At 38.4% G+C, this 18,718-nt stretch overlaps 1 protein-coding gene across 4 annotated transcripts in view; it reads left to right on the top strand.

Annotated features, from left to right (window-relative positions):
• SUPT3H (SPT3 homolog, SAGA and STAGA complex component) overlaps window positions 1–18,718 on the top strand; it is a 284,434-nt gene that overhangs the window by 180,651 nt on the left and 85,065 nt on the right. For all 4 annotated transcript variants that reach the window (XM_067294403.1, XM_067294404.1, XM_067294406.1 and 1 more), the window contains 3 exons: window positions 12,303–12,389; window positions 13,592–13,682; window positions 15,490–15,626. In XM_067294403.1, coding sequence (XP_067150504.1) covers window positions 12,303–12,389; window positions 13,592–13,682; window positions 15,490–15,626 — 315 coding nt within the window. The remainder of the gene's footprint in view (window positions 1–12,302; window positions 12,390–13,591; window positions 13,683–15,489; window positions 15,627–18,718) is intronic.

Consider the following 18,718-nt stretch of genomic DNA (forward strand, 5'->3'; position numbering starts at 1 on the left):
TTATGAGCAAAATGTAAAATTCGCTTAGGTAACCTAGCTTTTTCACTATAAGGAAATCAATCTTAGCAACCCGAAAAGGGAATGCCCTGTGTTAACGGAGAATGATTTATTTATTATTGTTAGTAATCCCATCCGCTAGTTTCTTGCCCTGTTAAATCCCTTCAATAATTAAATATGTTCCTTCTTAAATCTTGCCCACCCTTGCATCTTTTCTTCATCCTCTACGGTAGTTTTTGGATCACTCTTGCCTGTCTTTTAGAAAAGTGTCCCTATTGCCCCTGAATTTTCCCCAGGATTTTGATGAAACTGTGCTCAACATCATGCTTTTTCAGATCCTTGCAGATTCTTTCTGCATGTATCTCCAAGATACAATCTTTCCTATCAGCATAGCTAAAATACTTTGCTTCACAATTTCTTCAGCATCCTCTTACCTCGCTTTTACGGAGTTGACATATACATTCTCACAGTGGGTAGAAATGCACTCAGTTATTTTGAGAACAGAGATTTCTTTTTACCTTTCTAGTATCTATATTCATTTTGCTCACGCTTATTTTCAGTCTTGCTCGCTAAACATGGTGATCAATTTGGGACTGATATTTTGGTTCACTTTCTTATAAATACATGATAGAAATGGATGCACTTCATTATTCATTGTTTTCTAACAATACTTTTCCATACGTGTTTTGATGCTTTTTTGATTTTCTGTTAGAATTTCATCAATTGCACCTTACCAATAGAGAAACGTTAGACAATTTTCCCCATTTCCAACTTGCAATTTGCATAATGCTGTAGAGGATGCCTCTAATAATTAGAGTGCCCTGCACCAAACATGTATCCTTTTGCAGTCCCTCGAAGCTGCACACTCATGCGGCAATGTCAAGGTTTCCTCAGGAGGAAATCTGTGGTCTTTCTTAGGTGTAGGAGCTGAGCGATCTGAACCCGGGTGATTCTGATGGGGTTCAGTCCTTACCACGGTCAAAATCATGGCGCTCAGATGCCAGTATTAGTAACTTAACACATAGGCAATTTCATTGGAGCTGCATTTAATTATGGGATTGTAGAGCTGAATTCCCACAGCAGAGATCTCCTTGGAGCAGGGGACATTATCTATCTTCCCCTAGTGGATGTATGTCCAAGGCTTGGACCTTTTGCCCGTTTCCAGAGACTTTTGCAGAAGACAGTGCTTCTGTCTGTGGACATGAATCTCATATTCCCTTGATTTGATCAAGCTTCCTGCTCATTCAGTTGATAGTTTGTTGGATTGACGCTGGACTTGTTTGCCAAAACCTTTCTGGTTCATAGCCATTTTGAAACTGCGCAAGTTTTAAATGTGATGCTGGCATTGCTAGGTTACGTATAAAACTTTTCACTGAATCAGACCAAATGTCCCCAAAGCCACTTGACATCTGACTGTAGCCGATAACTTGGGTTTCAAGAGAAGAATAAGAAATAATGGCATGTATGACAAGATTCTTGGCATGTTTTCTTGCATTCAGTTTTCCTGTGTTCGGGAGGTTAAGTCTAGATACAGTGACTTTTATTCCTTAGGGATAAGTAGCCTCCTACAATTTTCTATTGAAGCTCAGACTTCTTTAAAAATAAAAAAATTGTGCGGTTCTGCTCAGTCCTGGGAGGCATCACGTGGCTGAAAGGCTTTGTTCTTTAAGTCATCTTTCACAGACCACTTTAAAAGTTTAGAAGTAAACCGTGTAGACCATGAACCAAATGCAGTCCTCAGATGACACCTTGAAAATCTTTGATGTAGAGAATTTCTGCAAACAGCGTTTTTCTATCTTGTTTACTTTATCCATATCAAAACCTCTTTGCATCCTTCATCAGAAAACTTCATGATTTATCCTCACCCTTCATGTCATCTGTCCTTCAGTGTTGAGAGGTCATCTCCAGTCTCTGATGGACCTATGAAGTCAGTCTGCTTTGCCTCCTGGATAGATTTTTTTAAAGAAATGCTTTCTCCCATACTGCCCTCAGGCTTAGGAAAGGCTTTCCTTAAACAACTTTAAAGATATTTTTCATTGTTCTTTAAGTATCTAATTATCTATGAAATGCAATCATAACCTAGTGTATTCTAGTTTTGAGAAAGAAAGTATTTCCATGTAAGGTTATTTCAGAGCAGCTCCACAGAAGTCAATGCAAATTTAAGTTATATACAGGATCACAGCATTTGCTCATTCATACCTCAGTTGTGGAGTCTATACCATTTGCCAGATTATCTAATCCGACATTTTAGAGTTCAGTTTATCTTTTCATTAAACTGTAAATCTCTCCTATCTTTTTATGCCAAGAACATACTTAAGAAATAAAATACTTTAGCTTTCCCAACAGTTGCATTCAATTTGAAAGATCTAGTAAACATACTCAAGCATAGCTAAGGGAAATCCCTTATGGCTAATAAAATTTTGGTTGTAAGAGCAGATAAATTTTGGAGTTTTCATAATAGATTATCTAAAAATCTTCAATGCAAAGCATGAAAGAAAGAAAACAAAGCAAGCCCAGAAGCTGTTGTGTAGTTTTTAAACTATCTTCAAATTCTGGGGAAAATCTAAATAAATAAATTAGTTTTCAAGCTATTGAAAATATGTGCTGGCAGAAACGTTGCAAAGTTTTTTTTCCTATTGTTACCAATATTTCTGTTAAGAATGGCAGAGTGCATTTTATAGGGTTTTTTTTTGTTAACCAGAAGGTCTTCATACCTCCCAGTAGTTTGATTTTAACCATTTGGACAGTTTCGGTCCGTGCATTAAAACTGTCTTTAACCAAGAGGAAGCGTAGTAATTTATTCTTACAGAGATGTTGTGACTCAAACACTCCCTTCTCTTCCTGTTGCTTGATCCAATGTAATTAAATAATAGATTTCATTTCATAACTGTGCAGTAGCAATAAAGAGGAAATTATATTCAGAAGGCATGTTTATTTTTTTTCCCCCAGCCTTTTCATGGCTTGAAAGTGATTCTTTCTCTTGGTGCTAAAGTAATGTGAAACAGCCTTCTCAAACTTATGTCCTTGGGAAACAAATGTTAATTAAAGAATGAACATTAAATAAGAGTTCGGAAATCAGTGCCATTTTTCAGGCACAAATATCTGTTGTTCAGATTTTACATTTATGCTGCTTCGTGTTTCTTTCTTTTCTTGCTCTGCGCAACAGCTTGCACTTGGTTCGTTCTTTCATCTTCCCAAGAGAAAATCTGTAATGTTCATGCTATCATCTATACAATTTACCTTGTATTTTCTGAAGCTCTTAGAGTTACAATTCATATAATTTAGAAAGAAAAGACAGCAAACCAATACATAGGCATGTACATACAAAAAGTGGGACTTTCTCTCTTCTTATTTTTTCATGAAAATGGACCTACCTGGAACAGGGATGATTGATTTTGTAAATTTCCCTCTAGTTCTCTTCCCAATTCTTGCCAAATTTTATCTTGGATTAGAAGAATCTTGGAAGAAAGCTGCTCTACATTTAGTATTTTGAAGCTGTTTTGAAATGACCTGGAGAGAGATTTCCTGATATAAGAGAAAAATGCCATGAAACTTCCTATTTCTCATTTGTATTTTATTACATATTCTGATTATACCTTGTACCCATTGACAAATGACTTCCCCAGAATTAAAGATTACGGAGCAGATTGAGACTTTCCTTAGGGTCGTAATGCAGGCTCCAAACATACGTTGTGGTTGAAGAAAGCATTAAAACGAAATGGTTTTCCCATCTTTTCTTCTAATACTGCTTTCTCATTTTATTGATAATTTGTGTGCAGTGGGTTTTTCATCCAGCTGGCAGCCTGTTGCTCTGCAAGGCTCACAAGTGCAAGATGTACATTTGCCAGTCTTAAGCCCAGACACCAGTATGGTTTGTCTACCATCCAAAACCATTTAAACCAGTGGGCACTTACATGTGCTATGTGTCTCACTGTTTAATCTGAGCCGTCCCATAACGTTTAGTTGGAGTCGTCACTCAAACTCAGAAGGTCCCACTTGGTGGAAACACGCTTTTGGGCAAATGAGAGAGCAAATAAGCAGAAAGAACAATGTGAATCCTTTCCGGAGAAGGCTTTTAACGTACAAGGTCTTCCACCAGCAGCACAGGATTAGGAGGGACGAATCGAACGGCATGTCTCTTCAGGGCTGGGAGTAATTTTTGAGCTTTCTACCACAATCCATTTTGAAGCCAGTTTGTGTTTTTGATTGAATCTGAATCCGTATTCCCCCCCCCTTCTGTCAGCTAATCTGAATTTTCAAAACAATGTCTTGCTTATGTCATCTATAGGATTTTATTTTTCTTTAAGTATGGTTTTGGCCTTCATTTTGAGGTGTTTGAAGAGATTTTTTTTATGACTTTGGTATCAGTTCAGCCAGAAGACCGAAGTCGTGTCTCCCTTCAGCACACAGATGGTTGCCTCACTCTTCTTAGTAGGACCTGCTCTGCCCTTCTTTCACGAGGCTCAAGCCTGCTCTAAAATCACTTTATCTCTGTGACAACCAAAAGCCCATTCCAATTTGCCATCACAGGGAACGGAAGAATATTTATTTAGTGTCTTGGTGAAACTCGTATCAGGCTATGCCTATTTTCCCGTGTGAGCAGGGCAAGGGCGCCTGATTTAAACAAATGTTTCTTTCTGCAGCAATGGGCGAAAGAAGCCCGTTTGTATCGGAGGGTGTCTCCATCAACGGAGAACAGGCTTTTTCCTACGTGCGGAATTAGCAGCTGCGTAACAATAATCCTGAATGGTGGTTTGTGCTGGGATTTGAAACCAAAGGGCAGGAAGCTGTGGTATAATGTAAACCTCTGCTGGCTTGCATGCCATAGGAACAGTGGCGAAAGAAAAGAAGTAGAAATAAGTGGTACAGAGGAAATAAATCTGAGTTAACAGGCTGTTAGAAAATAAGTAATCTTTTTGGTTCTGTAGAAGGGTAAATTTTAACTGTGGGATTTTTTTGTTTGTTTTCCTAAAGGAACGGTGAAAGCATTTATTGCTGAAAAGGTTTCGCATTCTTATTTTTTCAAATTAATGGTATAGTACCAAAAGGGAAGATCCCCTACATAGAAATGATGCATATAGCTGAGATGCCCAACTTGGACTAGCTATAGTGATACTGCTGTAAAAAATAAAACAATTAATTATGAAAGTTTGACTCCAAATGCAGTACATTTTAATATAATTTCCTCCAAAGCACAGCACTTATTTAGTTTAGATACAGGGAAATGTGCTGCCACTGATTTTCACTCGGATCGCAGTGTTTACCACAGCATGCAGAAGGTGTCAGTGCTGTGAATATCCTCAGCCTCCACAGTCATCTTCTTGAGAAATACCAAGACTTTTTTTCGGAGTTTGGAGTGCTTTTGGCCATGAGAATTTTTCAGGTTTTCACTGATTTATGAATCCTTGAAAGATGCAAAGTTCTTACTTCACCAAACTTTTTTCACAGCTCTTCAGCCCATTCTGGAGAGCACCGCTGTGTCGCTCCCATTTCGATATTTTGCAAACTTTTTTTTGCTCCCCTGTACTAATAAAAAATAAAGTAGATGTTTCTAAGTTTGTCTGTTTTCTTGCCTGTCGTTATCATCATTAGCAGTGGAGAGAGCATCAGCAGTGGCAACCCTCAGCTCTACCCGAAATCTTGAATTTGCAAGGTCTGTGTAGCCCCCGAATAGTTTGACCATATCGAAACTGAACTCAGTCTGCATATTTTTCTGCATTTAAAAGCTTTAGCGTTTTACTGTTGTTGGGATCGTTTCACTTGGTTTGGTAAGTATCGAAACGTCAAGTGTGCAATAGGCTCTCTTTTGTTTTGCGGGCAGCAGAAGAATTATGGGTATAAAATGTTAGCCCAAAGTGTTGGTTTTGGAATTTGAATTGAAAGAAGGAAAAACAGGGAAAAAGTCATGCCTGAAGCTTAAGTTGAAATGTAGTTATTGTTCATACCTACATTAAATTCTTTCCTCTATATGATAGAAAGTATAATGGCAAGATCTAATTTGAGACGCTAAGCTTAAATTATTTGTAAAAAATACATTTTAAAAAAAATCGGGCTTTGATTTAAAGCTCAACTTCTGCAACATAGCAGTATTGATTTCACCATTTATTTGGAAATTTATTTCCATTATTTAATCTACTCAGTATAATTTAAAAAATCATACAGTCTCTAATAGAGGAAAATCTTCACAATCAGGAGGAGAGCCTAGGCAGCTAGGCTTTAAAAATACATTACCATTTTTCTAATAATTTTGCCTGTTTATAGTTAAAATAAAAATGGTTCTGAGTGCCGACAAATGTGGGGCTCAGCTGTGATTAATATCTTCTAAAAAGCAAAAAGAAAAAAAAGGGAGCGCAAGGCTTCAGCTTCCCTATAATCGCATCTGGCGGTGGGATTGCTGTTCTCCTGCCTACCGAACCGCAGGAGTTAGTACGCTGTATCCAAGGAACTGACCAAACATGGGGAATCGGCTGTGAAAACGGCATTTTTCTGCACTTGAGAAAAGATTTTAATGTAACTTTTTCCCCCTCTTCTCCCGTGGAGCAATGCTTAAGCCTCTTAGACACTGGGAATGAGTGGAGGCACAATGGGAGGTGATGCTGAGCCCCATATATTTCAACCTCTTCATCAACAACCTAGATGGAAATACTAAATTGGGGGGTGCCTGACATGCCAAATGGCAGAGCTCCAGTCCAGAGGGAGCTTGATAAACTTGAGGGTCTACGAAGTTTCTGCCGCTGTGGCAGAATAACCCCATGCATCGTTACAGCCTGGGAACCTACTAGACCGAGATGCGTATTCCCAGGTTCAGTGCAAGGTGCAGGCTTCAGGCACCTGGGACGGTCAAGTACAGTCTAGCCTATTCTGTTGCATTTGTGCGTCGTTTTGAATGGAAATGGTGTATGCTTTAATTGAAAATTGGTAATTTTCAGTTTTATCGCATCAGTCTTTTTTATGAAAGCCTTCCCCTTCCAATTCACTCTAAACCCGCAGTGAGCTCCAGGAGCTCCTGCACACCCGCTCCATTGCACAGACTGACTCCGTGTAGTTTCCTAAGGCTGTGAACGTTTTTCCAATCTCTTTTTTTGAATATATATGTTCAGAAGGGTCTTGCTTGAAACGCGAAGAACATCAGCTGAAACATGTCTCAGGGTGCTCTGCTCCTGCTGTTTTCACATCACGTATATGTGCGCCGCCTTCTGTTGCATTTGAAACAAAAGGGTGTAATAATGAAATACCTTACCTTTTCTTCATCTTTTCACACAATTCCAGTTTGAAAGCAGCCAAGGAAAGGGCTGTTTTCTTCACTGTTTGTCAGAGCAGTCTGATTTCTTTCTAATTTACACTGACTGCTTATCACCTCTGATGCCAACGCCACCGCTGCGTATTGGACCTGTAGACGTGCTCTTTATTCGAAGGGAAAAAACAAAATCCGTTTATTGCTGGAGAGGATTCTTCTGCCGATATTAGTAACTTGCTGCAGAGTCTCTGTATCCAAATCACGGCTCTTAGGACTGACTGAACTGCGGGAGCCCACAGCCATTGCCACCTGCTAGGAGGCAGCATGAAGTGGTTGATCTGTCTTCAGATATTAAAGAGTAGATTTTTTTGAAGAAACAAACAGAGCAAGGGACATAGTTGAAAGCAGGTTCTCGGTGAACTCCAAGGCCTGAATGGCCATCGCATATGAGCTGATGTTTTCTTGCTCTCATGATCTGTATGTACTGAAATTCAATGGATGTCACACAAAAACTGCTCTACTAAAGCCTCCAAATGGGATGCTGAGGTTTGTCTTCTCTGGGTCACACACGACCTCCCGATGATGTACTAAATGCTCTTCAATAAAGTATATTTAGATTTGAAAACAGATACCTAATAACAGCAAAATTTGTTGTCTTTTAATCTTTAGTTTCATGTTTTAGACAGCTTGCGGAGCTTCAGTCATGCTGTTTCGCCCGCATGTGGTGGTCCTAAGTCATCACCTATCAGCATGCCCTGATGGACTCCATAATGTAATTATTCTCACGCACTGGTCTAGCTGGGTAAGGCATGGCGTAAGGCTGACTCGCAGAAGCAAATTTTGCATTTTCCCGTGTGCATTAGAACTAGAACCTCGGGTGTCAGCTTTAGGGGTGGGTGGGATGTTGTATGGAAGGACTCAAATGAAAAGCTATGCTTACCTCTCACGTTTAATTGCCTTCAGAAATGTATTGGGGCATTCTGCTCAGAGTAGATTTGTGGCGCTGCCTCTCAATTCAGCATATTATGTTGGCGTGTTTTTATGGATGCGTACGTTTGAAATAGAAAAGATGAGAAATTGGGAAATTTTAATGCATATTTAATAACAAAACAACCTTCCTGCCTCCCGCCCCCCCCCAAAAAAAGCCTCAGCCAGGTGAACCATGATCTAATTTTCCTCTATAATAAAAACAAAATCGTAGCTCTTGAAGCATTATTCTTGGCTCTCAGCAGCTTGAAGGCATGCAAACATTACCATTTCTCTCCGCTATACAGTTTAACTAACTGGAGTGATTATGTCACAACGAAGCATGTTTGTTTTCCAGCTTTTTGACTGTTTGTCCATCGAGACATTTTTGTAGAAGAAGTATCAGTGATTGTTGACTTTGGAGGTAGTGGAAGAAAAAATAATTATGGAAAAAGAAAGGAGACAGTACCATTGAAGTAACTGTGCTGCTGTCATTGCAGAATGAATACTCCTTTCAACAAATCTATAATTTGCAGAAGTTGCAAAAAGAAAATAGCCGTAAGGTGACTGTTAACATACTTCAGTTCATCCTGCCAAGAAAGTTAACTTCATAAAGTCGTTAAACCAGTGATTACATTTTAAAATATTATTCCCCAGCCATTTCTTCTTAGACTTTAAAATATAGTTACTGTATATACTACCTTCTTTGTAATGTGAAAAATTGTAAAATACACTTATTTTTCATAAACTCCTAATTATTAACAGAGCTATTTGTGCTCCTATAGTTAAAGTCATTTCAACACTTCCGTTATTAAAACTTCACTTTTAGGGGTTCATAATTTAGCTGTAATAAAAAAATATATTCAGACTCTGAGGTCTCAAGTATTGTTTTCTGATATTAGGAAATTTAGGCTGTTTTTTCTTAAAGAAGCTAAGTAACTTTGATCGCTTACTGTTCTTTGAGATAATCCAAAATAAAATACCTTCTGGCGTGAGCTAAATAACTTGAATCATTTCAAAATTTGGAAAAAAAGGCCCTGAGCACATTGGCACTACTGCCGCCCCAGATTCGATGCCTGGTAAGTAGTATGGCTAAGACTTGAACAGAAATTGTGGGAAATGCTTGCTGTATCTCCACTTTTGCCTTTCCAGAAGTGCTGTTGTAGCCTCAGGTGTGAAAAGTCATCATAGCCCTTAAAATCGCAGGTATTAGCTGCAGTCCCTGGCAGTAGACCCGCTGCCCAGGAGCTAAAAATCCACGAAATTAAGGAATCGGGGCATATTGCATATTAACGGTAGCTCTGGGACAGTCCAATAAGACAGTTGGCTATAATACTAATTATAGCGGAGCGCTCATGTTGTGGTTTGAATGAGTCAATTATGTGTGCGTTAGAACTATAAATACATCTCCCCCCCCCCCCCCAGCCTAGGCTGTGTGGGATGTAATTTTTTTTTAATTGCTTGGATACATATTTACCTGAGCATAGCCTGGTTTCCCAGGTAAATATGTGTGTACCAATGCAGAACTCATTATGGTCTGTTTGGATAAATAATCCATATTTTATACCTGTACGGGAAGTAATTATTTTCCTATTTTGCTCTCTTTAAGCCAAAGAAATTAAATACTGTGGGTTCATTACTTAAAATAAAATAGATGCAAAATTCAAGGCAAAATGCGAATAAAGTTTTCATTGTTTTGGTAGCAACTAAGAATATTTTTTCCAGGATTTGATCTTGTTTTTATCCCAGAATAACTCCGCTAAAGTAAACGCTGTTATTCTGGATTTACTTAGATGCAAACTGGGACATGAATTTGGCCTACTACCCTTCATCTCCCTTACTTCATCGGGCAAGTCCTGCGAGTAGCTTGCACACAGTCTTTTCTTTACGTGACACTGTCAAGTGTTTATCATTTGGGAAAATACCGTCTTTCAGCTGCACACGGAAATTAAAACACCCGAATTTCATGGTAAGAAAATTAGTGCGTCTAATAGATATGGTCCTATAGATGTCAGAGAGCTAGAGCGTACGTTCCTGCTGGATACTTCTGCTGCTGTTTTATATGGTATTTGGAAAAGCTGTGTTGTGTTATCACCATGGTAAGGTCAGTTTTTGTAGCACTTATAAACTTCCTTGGGCCAGAGTCGGCCTTGGCGCAAATCCATTAGCTGCAATGGATTTACACCAGAGCTGCATATTAGCTTGTTCCCGGTAAAATTATTTTTATCCAGCTCTTTATATTTTACGTTCAAAATATAAGTACCTTGTGTGTCCTCAAACGAATCGCAATAAGAAACACTTTGCCTCGCGCCAAAAAAACACGACGATCATTTTTCACGTTGGTGCTTTCTTCAAGTCTGCTCAAGTCGGATTATATTACGGTGACTTCTGAATTCCCAAAAACTCTCCGGCCTCGATGACTGTCAGGGCCGATGGAGCGTTTGCAGGAGAAAACCCGAAGCTCTCGGTGCCGTGTGTTTTGTGTTGTGGATACCAGATACAGTTAAGGTTTTGTATGCGTGTGATTAGGGTGGAAAAAAAAAATTAATGCAGTCCAGTATTATGATTTATGGACTGAATCTTTTGCCCACTGAACACTTGCCAACACGAAAATCTTCCCCCCCACCCCCCCGTTTGGATATTAGAAACAGCTACTGTTTTTGTTGATCTTTTTAACTTCTGAATAGGCCTATTTCAAGTCATAGCAGCATGGGAGCTCAGATTAATAATATACTTATTCAGCCAGTGATACTGAGTGAAACCGTTGCTAGTGCGAGCAGGAGGGATAGGATTTCTTTAAATTATTTTCAGGTGCATTAATGCCTTTCTGAAAGAAGAATATGGAGATATTTGGAAGTAAATTAAATTTCTGCTCATTGATCGTGTTACAGGTGTGTAGGAGTTTTAATAGCAAGTTGTTTTTTTTTAAGACATCTCCCTTTTTGAGAACTTTTATGCTGGGCTCCCATGCAGTGCGTCCATCAGAGGGCGACAAGGATAAGAGCAAGTTGTGATGAAATCTTGCCTCTTGGACAGTGGTTTTGACTCTAGAGGAAAAGGAGCGTTCCATGCTGGGAAGCATCCTTTTCAACCCACCGACTCTACACCGCGACATCGCAAAAGTCACCATGACGTGGTCAAAGTGTAGACTTCTCTTGAGCGTTGGGTTGGTCCTTGCTAGCCCCGGGGCTTGCTGAGCATCTCCTTGGGCGAGGTTGCTTTCTGGTCTTGTGCTGCCTGGTCGTGTGCGACCAACCTGATTTCCTTCAAGTCACCAGCCCTAAAGGGAGCTGATGTGCTCGGTCCCTCAAAAAGAGATTTTTGCTCTTTACAACAGAATTGGAGGCGCCTTGGGCCTCTAGAGGCCCTGCCGTTTGGGCTGTCATGAGCGAGGGGAGGACAGCTCTCCGCTTCACGCTCCCTTGGCCACCTCCAATGGCCCCAGCAGCATCCCTCAGTCCTCTCTTTCTCTCCTTCGTATCCAAGTGGCCTGGTCTGCTCAGTTGGTGTTTTTCCAATTGCTTTATTAATAGAGTCGGTGTTTCCGATTAATTCCTTTTCTTTCAAATGAAATACCAATGTGCCTAACAAAGTCTTCATGTGGGCATGGTTTGTAGTAACGATAAGTCAAGTAAGGTGGAATTTCTTTCCAAAAATACTTAGGTAAGCTCTTTAAAATTAATATTTGTTATTCTAAAAAATTTGGAGAGGGATCAGCTCGCCGTCCACAGTTGCAGATAAAATGGTATGGAAAGAATTTGACATTTTTACGTTGCCTGAGAGAATTCTAAGTTCATTTCCAAGGCTAACACAGGGCAAGGAGGAAAAAGAGCGGGCTAGAAATGACCATTTTAAATATAAACAAAAAAGCTTTTGCTTGAGATTTGTCGAAAGCATTTCAAGCTTTTTGTGAAATTGTTGCTCGCTTTTTGGCTAACAGGAGCAGAGCAAGTGACACCTTTGAGAGTCCCAGCTTGTGTTTTTAAGGTGGTGTATTTTGCCATATGCTAGCATGCAGAATGTTATCTGAACTTATTTAAAAACCTAGTGAATACAATTTTTAACACAGAAGCAACCATCCTAATTTATGCATTTATTTTAGTTGCAGCAAGCGGCTGAAGTTTCTCAGCTGAGGGGAGCTCGAGTCATCTCTGCTGAAGATCTCCTGTTCTTAATGCGCAAAGATAAGGTATAGTAATAAGACAGAAATGTCGTATTTTACATAATAAGCTGCTTATCATCGTTGAATGTGCTTGCTTAGCTTGTAGCAAAGAAATCTATAATCCATAAATTTAGCTTTGCTAAAAAGTATGGCTGCATTGCAATTGCATTATATTGTGCCCAGTACAATAATTGCATGGCATTGTAATTAATTCTCATTTTCTCCAATAACTTCAATTACCAGTTCATTTTTTTCACTAGCTTTAAGATGGGTGATGTGCCTTAGAACTGAAAGCAATTTCTTAATAATCGTGTAGATATGGATCCTTATCCCTTAGAAGCTTTTCCTATATGTAAAAATCAGTCATTCTGACGTCTCCTGCTTATGCAGGCTGCAGATGCAGGTGTGACGCTTGACAGTGTGACTATTAGATTTTCCTCATTTAAGCTGTTAATAAATCCTATCTTGCTTTTCTTTTGTAATAGTCTTCCTGTACTTTATCTCACTAAAATCTCCATATATAGAGATGGTCTTGCTTTCTCTGGATAATAGGTAGAGCAGGTCAATAAATAAAACCAGAATTTTCCAGGAGAACCCAAAGGCCAATTTCTTCAAATTTTGAAATTATTCAAAAATACTTGTCGACCATTTTTATCAACAATATTTATTTTCCCTTTATCTTTCTTTTCCCTTTGTCCCCCCCCCTTTTTTTTTTCTTTTCCCCTTGCCATTTGATAGGTGAAAGCAAATGATGAAAACCTACCAAAATGAAACAACCCTAAAACATGAAAAACAGTTGCAGTGACTTTTTCTGATGTGATCAGTAAGGCTATATTGAAAACAGTGGTTAATATGGGTGTCAAAGATCATGGAAGTTGGCATTTATAGGTTTGAATTTGCAAAGTAAGTTACGGTTTTGGAGTGCCCAAAGGAAGCCTGAATTTCTGATGTTCTGCTTTCTGAAAGTCAGACCCATTACAGTCTCATGGTTGGCAACCAAAGTAACAAGGAGCCCAAATAAATATTTTTTAATGTGGAATTGCTGCTGACCTCGATGAACTATCCATGTATGGAAGTTCAGTGGAATAAGTTCTTCTGAACCTTGTAAAAATATATATTTACTGAATAATGTGTTAGACATTTGTATGCTTGTGTGTTATAAAGTTAGTCTAAATAAATAATAGCTATATATATAATATTAATTAATATCAATGTATTTTTTCTCTTAGAAGAAGCTTAGAAGGCTACTTAAGTACATGTTTTTTCGAGACTACAAATCTAAAATTGTCAAAGGCATAGAAGAAGATGACCTCATTGAAGGTAAAAACAAAAAAAGTATAATTGGGGGAGGTTTGATATTTTTTAAATGCACTGAACAGCTCAGTGGAAATTATTAATATCTTATCTAGATAGTTGTAGACACCAAAATATTAACTTCATGGTAGTTCTGTTTTAAATCTCTGCTTTTCGATTTGAATTACTTCAAAATAAAGTATTTCCTTCTACCTTCCAAATGATAAGTGAGACTGTTTAATGTCAGAAGTTTGTTGAACTAAGAAATGAGTGCTGATTAAAAGCCTAATTGATTTCAGCTTGTTTAATTTAAGTGTGGCAGCTACTGTGTGCAAGGGGGAGGTTCATTTGAGTGGACATTTCTTAAATTATTATCAAAGAGTTTTGACATCTTTTACAAAAAAAAACCAACAACACATAATCTAAAGTTATTTAATACTAATATGTGACCTGGGCTTGTTTGCTGTGTTGTTCAACACTTCAGACTTTGAATCTGCAGTTTAAAGAACAGGAAACACTTTTGTTTCCCCATTCCATAAGCAAGTTACAGATTTTGTAACAAATGCATTTAAACCCCAAAGCTCTTTGAATTACAAAAAAGTATTTATCTCTGTCATATCATTTACTAGTATAAATGCATACAATTGCAGCAAAGTTTGGGTGATTTATACCAATAAACGAATTATAATCTCATTTACAAAAAGTTAAAACTTATCATAACAAATATAAATCTTACCATATTTTTATTGCAGTTCATTGCAATCTCCATGCGTCACTTTTTGTATTTTTAGCTTATTTCCTTTCTCGGAGCTTTAAAACAATTTTTTTCCCTTACAATGAATTCTGTATGTTTGGGTCCTCTGACTGTCCATATTAATGTTACCTAAACAGTGTACTTCTTGCTTTAACTTACTCAATTTGTGAATAAGTTTTTGTCAGCTCATTAGAGATTTAATTTGCCTGCATCATTTTATTTTCACAAAACATGAAAGTGTATCGTTTCATGCAAGCAGTCTGGCAGAATACCTGACTACTTTGTTTCCTTAACGCTTAAGTCCATGTCACTACTTAAAACAAATAAATGCTTTTCATAAGTCATTTACGTGCTCATGAAATGCTTCCTAAGCAGAGTTCATCTGCTAATTGAAGATCATGTTTTGGCTTTAGCAAATTAAGCCATTACTTTTTTTTGTGACTTGAGTGTCTTTATAGCTATTTTTCCCCTTAGAACAACAGAGAGCATCTCACCAGGGTTCTCTAGGCTTTGGCTGAGGGATGGCCCATCACCTGTAGTAAGAGCAGTGGAGTTGCATCTTAAGGTTTGTGTATGGTTGGCTTTAGGTTGCAGGTAATTAGGATGTTCGGATGTTGCTCATGCTTTTGGGAGAGTGTGTTTCCTCCATGTATTATATTACACTGAATGAGTTTTTTTATAAACAAAGAAGAGTGTTTTTTTCTGCAGCTCTATCCCCTATGGATCCTTTGGTGAGAAATAAGAATATATGGGCACTAGACACAGTTATAACAGGACATTCTCGTTACTGTTAGGCTTCCCACTGAGGGTGTCCCAAGCCGCTTGTCACAGTGCTGATGTATAACCTGCTGCAGCCTCTGGTGGGTGGCTGGAGGTCAGTGTCTTTAGACTAGATTGCTGCTGCAGCCCGGCGGTGGCTTCACCTCAGACATGTGTCACAACTTGCCCGAGGAGGACAGCAAGAACAGGCCTTTCCTGCAGAGCGTCTCCCCTTCAAGGCAACACTCCTCTTCACAGTTGGTTCATACGTGGGATAGCCAAATAACTTCAGTTTGTTGTTCTTTGTTTGCTCTTGCGTAGACAAATTCAACAGTAACAACACCAACAAACGGCAGAAACTTGCTCAAGACTTTCTCAACTCCATTGACCAGACTGGAGAGCTCCTAGCCATGTTTGAAGACGATGAGATTGATGATGTTAAACAAGAGCGGATGGAGGTAATTCCTTTCTTTTGTTGATACCCAGCTCCAGCAGAGAAATGTATATGAGACTTCATACATCATGCTGTCCCGATGCTTTTTTCTTGCTACGTATTAGATCATTATTATATATTTTTTTTTTGTTTTGCCCAGATGGTCTAAAGGAATCTTATTTTCATATTTTTCCTATTCCTTCAAATGTTTCCTGATATCTAAGCAGGCATGCTGAGAAGGAAGATTATGAAAGGGTAGTTATAGATCTTTCTGTCTGTCATGTATTTGTATTTCCTTCCTGTAGAAAGCAGTTTCAATTTAAAAACATTTAACGCACATTTTTCACAAACTTTTTTTTTTCTTTTTTGTTATTCCTCGTTAGAAAATCCTACCTAGATGACAACTGATGGCTCTTTTCATATGACACAGATACAGATAAAATGAAAAATACTCTGTGCCTGCATGCTTCAATATACGTTCTTCTCTCCCTCCTGTTTTTGAGTCCTATTTTCTGATCTATGTATACACGAAAGGTATGTCTACATAATAGAATGCAGTACCATATCATTCCTAAAAAGCAAACTTGGGATCAGAAGCTGGCAGGCTGGCATGAAAGTCTGTGGAACCAGTGTGGTTTCGATACCAGCATTAGCTCACTGAGGCTTAGCTTTATCGGTACATGGCACTGTGTCGTAGCCAGTCTGCCCTATAGACCTTATTATCCCTGTGTCCTCTCTTTTTAAACCCTTTCAGCTCTAGAAGGTGGGTGCTTTGGTATGATGAGGTGTCTCTTGCGTTCAGTAACATTCGTCTGTTCAGTATTTGCTTATTTGGTCCTCATTTCACTTTCAGGATTTCATGGAAAATTCTAAGTAAGGAATAATCAGACTTTCGTCCTGCCCTGGATATAAGTCTCAGTTTTTCTTCTTTCTGGAGACCCTTTTCAGAATTGAGACATTTCCCCACCTTGTGTCCCCTTCCTTCTCACCATTAAAATTGTTCAATATCTAATCAGGAATCCTTCCTCATTAAGAATTTGATTAGGAATGAGTCCCATTCCTCCCTAGCTGAGAAGCAGTGTCCTAGAGGAGTCATTGCCAGCCACTGTTCGTGTTTTGGAAATGGGTGGTTGCTTTTCTTTTCTTTTAGACTTATTTATTCATTTATGTAAAATTTGTGTTTTGCATAAATGCAAACATACCCCTTGAGCTTTTGTGGACAAAAATAAATATGAGCGCTGTTCTGAATGGATCACCTATGTACTTGACTTTCTGCTATTCTTTACTCTTCCTTTTGTCATTCCAGTATAATTTTTTTTTTAGTCTAAAACAACTACACAAGTTGCCAGAAGTGTGAAGTTCACTGTCCCAGAGAAGGGCATATCTAACTTTCTGTTTATCTGTCAAGGAACGTGCCCCCCAAAATCACATAGTTATCTTTCATCTTATTGCATTTTTTTTTCTCACTAGACTCTAATTCATGAACTGTAAGATATGTATGTTTAAAAGTATTGGGTCTAATTCTTTTCCATATTGCTCTACTTGCATTACACTTTGTGAACTCTTGACCTGTTCCCATGTTAAAAAAAATCAAGATCTACTTATTTTAGAATAAGATCGTCATAAATTGTATACAGGCATAAAGTCAGTACTATGTATTTTCTTTCTTAATAGCTTTTAAAAGACAAAACAAGCAATATTACTTGAGACGTGCTACTCCAAATGTTTAAGATATTTTTGGCTTTGCTTTGTTTTGGATTTTGTTGTCACTTTGAGATAGGTAGAAGGGAGTCAACGATAGTAGGAAATGTGATCCAATCCTAAAGGAAGAGTTATTAGTGGATGGGGGTAATCTAGTGTATCACGTTTTCCTTGTGCAGTAGATTATATTTAATCCATGCTAAGTATTGGAGGAAATCCAATAGACACTTTAAAAATTCTAACAATGTTCTTTAAGGAATTAGTGTACTTAAATCATGAACTGTGATCTAAAGGCAATGTTCCTTTTAGGTATCAATTACCTCAGAAATGTGTGGTTATCTTGGTTTGGACAACTGCAAATGATTTGAGTTCCACTTTGCCCTGGGCCAAAATCATGCTAAGTTGTCCGGAGCAGATGATAAACATATATTTCTGATGTCATTATGGGCTGAACAGGATATGATTGTTTAGCAGTATGGTTTCAGTTATGATACAAAAGGCAAATATTGTTTATACTTATTTCTTTTAGAACATTTATAAAATTAGAGCTAAAACTTAATGAGGACTCTTGCTCTTCTGTGAGGTCTATACCATATTTGTGTCACTGAGGAGCAAGGAAAGCTCCGAGCCACTTTCAAGCATTAGTAGAGGAGAACAAACAGTTCTTCAGTTTTGACTGAAAAACATCCACTAAAGCTGTCATATTACATAGAAAGGTCATTCTTCTAAGAGTGTGTATCAAAGTTAGTGACTGTTTAATTTGAAGCAAGAGGACTATCTCTATCAGTAATAGTTATCAACAATGTACAAATGAAAGTCAAATAATTTTGAAATACATGTCAGAAATTCAGAACAAAATACACATCACTTTTTCATAGTATATGATTATGCTTTGCCTACAGTGTGATCAGATGACTCATAATAAGAACTTCAATAATAGCTATGAATAGTTGCAAAGCAGTCAACTGAACTGGTGAAGAAAAGCCGAACTAGTGACTGTCTCACTTCATACTATTAAATATTTTGCTCTCTCAAGCTCGCGGTGGAACGCCAATGATACGTTCCTCCTCAGCATGCGAACAGTTACAGCTGGAATAAAATATTCGAGTTCATAGCGGCAATTGGACTGTGCACAGTAAAAGAGATCTATCCAGATCATAGAAGTTGTCTTCATAGCTCCTGATAGTGTCTTGAGTGCAACGCGCGTAATGGTGATTTATCTGAACCCCCTTTTGGATGGTACAGAGGAGGCCCTCCTTTCCGCTTCCCATGAGAACAAGCAGAGCTGGCGTTGCTCGGGGATTTAATTTTTCCTCTGCTGCCTCTGGTATGCCCAGCAATTCACGTGGACAGTCCAACAGGATCAGGGCTTGCAATTTTGCTTCTTCTGTCTCTTGATCATTAAGAGGAGAGAAT

The sequence above is a fragment of the Apteryx mantelli genome, chromosome 3 (genome assembly GCF_036417845.1).
Source record: "Apteryx mantelli isolate bAptMan1 chromosome 3, bAptMan1.hap1, whole genome shotgun sequence".
Taxonomy (NCBI): domain Eukaryota; kingdom Metazoa; phylum Chordata; class Aves; order Apterygiformes; family Apterygidae; genus Apteryx; species Apteryx mantelli.